Here is a 7979-nt window from a genome sequence, read left to right as displayed (position 1 = left end):
AACAGATTAACCTCGTCCAGATCATGATGTGATTTATTTTGCATTAAGATTATAAGCAATAAGTGCATATAAAATTAATACACTGATTATATGCAAATGATTATGACACATTGCAAACAAAAGCAACATGGACTTTACATTTAAAGTAACATACACACGTTTCTGCAATGAGGCTTTACTGGCTACCCAGCATGCTTTGCGACTATAGTTAAATCAGATCGAGCCTAGAGTTTGAACTGAGATTGTAAAATTCATTGAAATTGGTTTTGGGGTATTCAGTCATTCATAGTTTACATTTCATGGTAATATCCCATGTTGTGAATGTATATTACCATTGTTGAGCTGTATAGTCCCAGAATTAGTGTCGGCTTGTCGATATTATGTAGAGATTAGTAATAAATACTATTTTTACAAGAATTCTCAGTTACACTTTATGTTAAGGTGTCATTGTTACAGTGTAATTATATATTTAAGTACTGAGTAATATTAAGCAAGTACATGTATTTTCTATAGGGTTATGGTAGGATTAGGATTTGTTGCATGTAATTATGCATAATTTACTGTTATTAAGAAGGTAAGTGCATGTAACACATATGTTACAAGGACACTCAAATAAAGTGTTACTGTTATAAATGAAATACTATGTAGCCTACTTAAACTTCATACATGTCCTGTCAAGTGTTGAATCATGCTATTTTTAAGCTCGTATTTCATTTAAGGCTGATTGCATGTGAATTGGAATTTATCCACAGTGTGCTTTGCTCATGCATATTCAAATAAATTTGAATTTACTAGCCAATTATCTGTGCCTTCATCTGTTCTGCATTTGCTATGCAAATGTGGTATTCCTGTTCAAACATCAAAGCTGACATTCTTCAAGCAAAATCATTATTTTAAACTAAATCTGACCAAATCTATATATTTTTATTCGTTTTGGCGAGTTTGTACAAGGTGTTAAACACCTTTCAGCAATTGAATCTCTTGATCAATTGAACAAATTGTTTTACAAAATGCCTAATGATGGCTTTTACGAGACAAATGGCAAACGTTTTCATTAAAGTGGAATAATTTAAAGGGAAATCTTCAACTTATTACTTGTCATTAACTAATCACATGACTTCTGATACACCCTCCGAAGTACTGAATCAAAACAAAATGTAGCGATTCTACCAGAACCCTGATTTTAATTAGTGCTGGGCAACGATTAATTACATAATGTGTCTGTACTGTGTATAATTATTTTGTATGTATAAATACACACATATGCATGTATATTGAATAGAAATTTTATTTAATCTAAAATATTTATATTTAATATAAATTATTTATAAATATATATGCAAAATATATTTATATACATGCAAGTGTGTGTATTCATATATACAAAATAATTATACACAGTGCACACACATATATTATATTACAAACACAAACTTATTTTGGATATAGTACTGATTCAAAACAAAAGTTTGCGATTCTACCTCAACACTGATTTAAAAAAAAAATGATTGCAATTCAAAAGTAAACAGTTTATTTCACAAATTCCAATGTACATATAGGAAATAATATACAAACAAAATGAGAAATTTTATCATCAAGTTCTTTCAGGACTGTCTGTATCTCTCAAAGCCAGAGATTCAGACACTCGTTGTCTTGCGTCGGGTTGAAGATTATCGCAGGTTTCAGTGTCAGGTTGAAGATAATCGTAGGTTTCAGTGTCGGGTTGAAGATAATCGCAGGTTTCGGCGTCGGGTTGAAGATAATCGTAGGTTTCAGTGTCGGGTTGAAGATTATCGTAGGTTTCAGCGTTGGGTTGAAGATTATCGTAGGTTTCAGCGTTGGGTTGAAGATAATCGTAGGTTTCAGCGTTGGGTTGAAGATAATCGTAGGTTTCAGTGTCGGGTTGAAGATAATCGCAGGTTTCAGTGTCAGGTTGAAGATAATCGTAGGTTTCAGTGTCGGGTTGAAGATAATCGCAGGTTTCGGCGTCGGGTTGAAGATAATCGCAGGTTTCGGCGTCGGGTTGAAGATAATCGTAGGTTTCAGTGTCGGGTTGAAGATTATCGTAGGTTTCAGCGTTGGGTTGAAGATTATCGTAGGTTTCAGCGTTGGGTTGAAGATAATCGTAGGTTTCAGTGTCAGGTTGAAGATAATCGTAGGTTTCGGCGTCGGGTTGAAGATTATCGTAGGTTTCAGCGTTGGGTTGAAGATAATCGTAGGTTTCAGTGTCAGGTTGAAGATAATCGTAGGTTTCAGCGTTGGGTTGAAGATTATCGTAGGTTTCAGCGTTGGGTTGAAGATAATCGTAGGTTTCGGCGTCGGGTTGAAGATAATCGCAGGTTTCGGCGTCGGGTTGAAGATAATCGTAGGTTTCAGTGTCGGGTTGAAGATAATCGCAGGTTTCGGCGTCGGGTTGAAGATAATCGTAGGTTTCAGTGTCGGGTTGAAGATAATCGTAGGTTTCAGTGTCAGGTTGAAGATAATCGTAGGTTTCAGCATTGGGTTGAAGATAATCGCAGGTTTCGGCGTCGGGTTGAAGATTATCGCAGGTTTCAGTGTCGGGTTGAAGATAATCGTAGGTTTCAGTGTCAGGTTGAAGATAATCGTAGGTTTCAGTGTCGGGTTGAAGATTATCGTAGGTTTCAGCGTTGGGTTGAAGATTATCGTAGGTTTCAGCATTGGGTTGAAGATTATCGTAGGTTTCGGCGTCGGGTTGAAGATTATTGTAGGTTTCAGCGTCGGGTTGAAGATTATCGTAGGTTTCAGCGTTGGGTTGAAGATTATCGTAGGTTTCAGCGCTGGGTTGAAGATTATCGTAGGTTTCGGCATCGGGTCGAAGATTACCGCAGGTTTCGGCGTCGGGTTGAAGATTATCGTAGGTTTCGGCATCGGGTTGAAGATTATCGTAGGTTTCAGCGTTGGGTTGAAGATTATCGTAGGTTTCAGCGTTGGGTTGAAGATTATCGTAGGTTTCGGCGTCGGGTTGAAGATTATCGTAGGTTTCAGCGTTGGGTTGAAGATTATCGTAGGTTTCAGCGTCGGGTTGAAGATTATCGTAGGTTTCGGCGTCGGGTTGAAGATTATCGTAGGTTTCAGCGTTGGGTTGAAGATTATCGTAGGTTTCGGCGTCGGGTTGAAGATTATCGTAGGTTTCGGCGTCGGGTTGAAGATTATCGTAGGTTTCAGCGTTGGGTTGAAGATTATCGTAGGTTTCGGCATCGGGTTGAAGATTATCGTAGGTTTCAGCGTCGGGTTGAAGATTATCGTAGGTTTCAGCGTTGGGTTGAAGATTATCGTAGGTTTCGGCATCGGGTTGAAGATTATCGTAGGTTTCAGCGTTGGGTTGAAGATTATCGTAGGTTTCGGCGTCGGGTTGAAGATTATCGTAGGTTTCAGCGTTGGGTTGAAGATTATCGTAGGTTTCAGCGTTGGGTTGAAGATTATCGTAGGTTTCGGCATCGGGTCGAAGATTACCGCAGGTTTCGGCGTCGGGTTGAAGATTATCGTAGGTTTCGGCATCGGGTTGAAGATTATCGTAGGTTTCGGCGTCGGGTTGAAGATTACAGCAGGTTTTGGCGTCGGTTTGAAGATTATCGTAGGTTTCGGCGTCAGGTTGAAGATTATCGTAGGTTTCGGCGTGGGGTTGAAGATTATCGTAGGTTTCGGCGTCGGGTTGAAGATTATCGTAGGTTTCGGCGTCGGGTTGAAGATTACCGCAGGTTTCGGCATCGGTTTGAAGATTATCGTAGGTTTCGGCGTCGGGTTGAAGATTACCGCAGGTTTCGGCGTCGGGTTGAAGATTATCTTAGGTTTCGGCGTTGGGTTGAAGATTATTTTAGGTTTCGGCGTCAGGTTGAAGATTACCGCAGGTTTCGGCGTCAGGTTGAAGAATATCGTAGGTTTCGGCGTCGGGTTGAAGATTATCGTAGGTTTCGGCGTTGGGTTGAAGATTACCCAGGTTTCGGCGTCGGGTTGAAGATTACCGCAGGTTTTGGCGTCAGGTTGAAGATTATCGTAGGTTTCGGCGTCGGGTTGAAGATTACCCCAGGTTTCGGCGTCAGGTTGAAGATTACCCAGGTTTCGGCGTCGGGTTGAAGATTACCGCAGGTTTAGGCGTCAGGTTGAAGATTATCGTAGGTTTCGGCGTCGGGTTGAAGATTACCCCAGGTTTCGGCGTCAGGTTGAAGATTACCCAGGTTTCGGCGTCGGGTTGAAGATTACCGCAGGTTTTGGCGTCAGGTTGAAGATTATCGTAGGTTTCGGCGTCGGGTTGAAGATTACCCCAGGTTTCGGCGTCAGGTTGAAGATTATGGCAGGTTTTGGCGTCAAGTTGAAGATTATGGCAGGTTTTGTCGCAGGTTTTCATCGTACGCCGCTGCCGGGCAGCACCTGCTGTTTGCGGACTCTGCTGAAGAGCTCCAGGTACTGGCTCATGGTGTCCATGCAGTCCACCGGCACGCTCAGACCCTCGGGTTTACTGGTGAACACCGTCGGCAGCTCGGGAGTGTTGGAGCCCAGGAAACTCTGCATGAACTCCTTCATGAGGTTCCAGCAGTCTCCAGGGATCACACACGCACAATACTCCACCTTCACACACACACACACACAACACACATTACTGGACATTAGCATGCGTTTCTGCTTCGGATTAATCAGAAAAGACGGGTTTTAATTCTGGTAATTCAGAACACATATATACGTACGCACATGAATTTCGGTGTAAATTCGTACACATCACGCAAAGTTTCCTCCAAAGTTTCACAGCTCGTGCTTTAAGGTGGCATTTCTTACTCTTACTCGCTGTATTTGATTAAATATCCATGTATTCAATTTAATTTTAACACGAAGGCTAAGCTATCCTGTCGCTGATTACGTTCCCCTCCAGTGGGTGTAGTTCTCAGAGTAATTGCGTGACTGTTATGAATCACTTTGCGTTATGCTAAATTTATTTAGTTTAAAAAAATATTTTTTAAAGATGGTACAATTTTCCCCCCAAAAATGTGCTGTTTCGAGCAATGTCTTTTTTTGGGGCGTATTTGTCTTTAGTTGTTCCTACGTGTTTTTTCCGTAAATTTGAAATAAACGTTAGTACGATAGTTCCTGTGTGAAACTTGTGCGTCCGCAAACTTAGTGAATGAAAGTGATTTTTGCGTTTGTTTTCATTGTTTGTACGTTTTTTTCCGTAAATTTGAAATAAATGTCAATACGAGAATTCGTGTCAAATTCATGTGTCTGCACACTTAGTGAATGAAAGTGATTTTAGCGTTTGTTTTCAGTTGTTTGTAATAAGTTTTCGTAAATTTGAAATATACGTTAGTGCGAGATTTACTGAATCATGATTTGATCGTAAAAAAAGCGTACACATTTTGCGTACAAATTCGTGCATCACACACTTAGTGAATGAAAGTGAATTTTGCGTTTGTTTTTATTTGTTTCTAAGTTTTTTCTGTAAATTTAAAATAAAATGTTAGTACGAGAGATCATGTATCAAATTCGTGTGAATTTGAAATAAATGTTAGTATAAGAGTTTGTGTCAAACTCGTGAGTTCGCACACTTAGTGAATGAATGTGATTTTGGTGTACAATTGTTCCTACGTTTTTTCTGTAAATTTAAAATAAAATGGTAGTACGAGAGATTGTGTATCAAATTCGTGCGTCACACACTTAGTGAATGAAAGTAATTTTTGTGTTTTTTCAGTTGTTTCTACGTTTTTTCCGTAAATTTTAAATAAACGTTAGTGCGGGAGTTCGTGTTTCAAATTAGTGCGTCACACACTTAGTGATTGAAAGTGATTTTTTTATGTGTTTTTTTAGTTGTTTCTAAATTTTTTCCGTAAATTTTAAATAAACGTTAGTGCGGGAGTTCGTGTGTCAAATTCGTGCGTCACACACTTAGTGAATGAGAGCCACTGAACGCGTAAACAAACCTCGACTGAAATGCCTCTAGCGCTGGAGCTCATGGCGACGGTGCCGATCTTCACCAGGAAGTCGCAGTAGCGATAACGGCATCCGCGACTCTCCACTTTATGGCCTTTGGCGTTCTGGAAGTGACTCTTGAGTTTCACCATCAGGACGTCAAAGTTAGCGTCTGCGCTGAGACCCGGTCCACCCTCGAACAGAGCCATGCAGCTCAGCGGCGTCTCCGAGTTATGCATCACGTACAACAGCTTACTCGACTGACCTGAGAGAGAGAGAGAGACAGTGATATACATTCGCCATGGTGATATGCAGTGTGGTTTCCATGGTAACGGTGTGAGCCGGTTACCGGTGGCGTTTCCCGTAGCGTGGTACGTTTCGCAGTCGACCCAGAAGTTTCCCTGTTTAACGGCTCCCAGTTGCTCCAGCTTCTTATGCAGAGTATCGACCGTCTGCTGAACGCTCTTGCCCTCGGACACGGGCACCTGACACACACTGACACACACATCATTCATATCAACATACGCAATATACATTCATATTACTTACCAAATTACAAAATACAAATAATTCAAACTTGTAATGAAACGGTCAAGTTGCAGGACTGTGCTTTAAGTTATTTTTGTAATGTGCCAATATAATAATATTATTATATATAAAAAAATTTTTTAATTTGAATTAGTTAAAACCCAGACAGCAACATAGTGTCGGCCCAGATCCGGGCCACGTGTGGTACGTGTGGATTCGATGTGGGTTGGATCTGGGCGACACTATTGCTTTCTGGGTCTATAAGTTTGTGTAATAAACTAATTTCAAGTTGTTTTCATACAAAACAAACGGAAGGTATATATATATATTTATAAAAGAGAGGACTACAAATCCATATTAAATTAGGACCGGTAAACTCCACTGATTCGCCTAGCATTCTTTCTTATATATATAATATTTATGTAAAATACATGAAATATTAGTATTAATATTAAAATAATATGAAGTAAGAATTTCGTTGTACAGGAGTGCAGTGACAATAAAGGCATTCAAAAATAGTTCAATTCAATAAACAAAACATATTGAAGAGCTTTGTTTCTTTCTAAAGCCTCTCGGTGGATTCAGCACAACACATCATATTATGACCGTTTTATAAGCACCAGAGGACTCAAAACGACACATTAAAACAAAAAGTATTAAACAATTATATGAAAACAAAAGTGTTTCTCACCACGTTACACCCATTTCTTTGCCGTAAAATTCCGCGAGCCCGTATTTACTTCCGGGTCAATCCGGCTTTCGCGAATAACACAAAATCAGTAGAATATACATACATATACATACAATACATAAATATTCGTGATTATCTATACATTTCAATTAAAATGATAGCAAACACCCCGAAACGTCGATTGAGAGCAGCACAGATCACGTGACCGGAAGTAAATAGTGTAAATCAGCGCTGGTCTGAGGTCAGCTGTTATGAGTGAACGAGATTAATAGGCTTGTTCGACTTGAACCGGCGCTGCACAGACCGATCGGTTGATGACATCAAAGTACCGCGAGAGCGATTCAAAAGCATAAGGAGCCGTCTGCTCTCTAATCGCTCTCGCGGTACTTTGATGTCATCAACCGATCGGTCTGCGCAGCGCCGGTTCAAGTCGAACAAGCCTTATATTAAGGCTCTTTTCTTTTAAAAAAAAATGTTGTATTGCAGGATGTAGATAACACGACAAGGAACAATCAACAAAATAAGACACTTCCATTGAGACTAACACAGAGTTTTTATTTAAGAAGGATGAATAAAAAGATAATAATCAAAAATAAAAATAAAAAGAGGAGCAAGGATGAAGATCAGGTAGCCGATAGACATCAAAGAAAAATATACTAAAATAGTAAATATTTTGACAGAAAGAATTCTATTATGTTTTTTTGAAACACCAAGTATGGATATAATTAAGGCTCATGTCATGCCCAGCTTTCAACCGTGCTTTAAAAATGTGTTCTCTTATGAAAAATCTTATCATAGGAATATGATTTAATTATTCTGCTACTAATTTTAGCTAAATTTTGTA

At 39.5% G+C, this 7979-nt stretch overlaps 1 protein-coding gene across 1 annotated transcript; it reads right to left on the bottom strand.

Annotated features, from left to right (window-relative positions):
• Positions 1 to 1514: 1514 nt before the first annotated feature.
• Positions 1515 to 7467, bottom strand: med20 (mediator complex subunit 20). The gene is made up of 4 exons (XM_077225788.1): positions 7136 to 7467; positions 6266 to 6411; positions 5928 to 6181; positions 1515 to 4587 (listed from the first exon to the last, which is right to left on the bottom strand). The coding sequence occupies exons 1-4, from the start codon at positions 7147 to 7149 to the stop codon at positions 4363 to 4365; spliced, it is 639 nt and encodes a 212-aa protein (XP_077081903.1). The 5' UTR covers positions 7150 to 7467; the 3' UTR covers positions 1515 to 4362.
• Between the last annotated feature and the right edge of the window lie 512 nt (positions 7468 to 7979).

The sequence above is a fragment of the Siphateles boraxobius genome, unplaced genomic scaffold (genome assembly GCF_051911475.1).
Source record: "Siphateles boraxobius isolate OS27281-9 unplaced genomic scaffold, OSU_SipBor_1 13, whole genome shotgun sequence".
Taxonomy (NCBI): Eukaryota; Metazoa; Chordata; class Actinopteri; order Cypriniformes; family Leuciscidae; genus Siphateles; species Siphateles boraxobius.
Note: the sequence above shows the minus strand (reverse complement) of the source record. Positions and strands in the feature narration are given on the sequence as shown.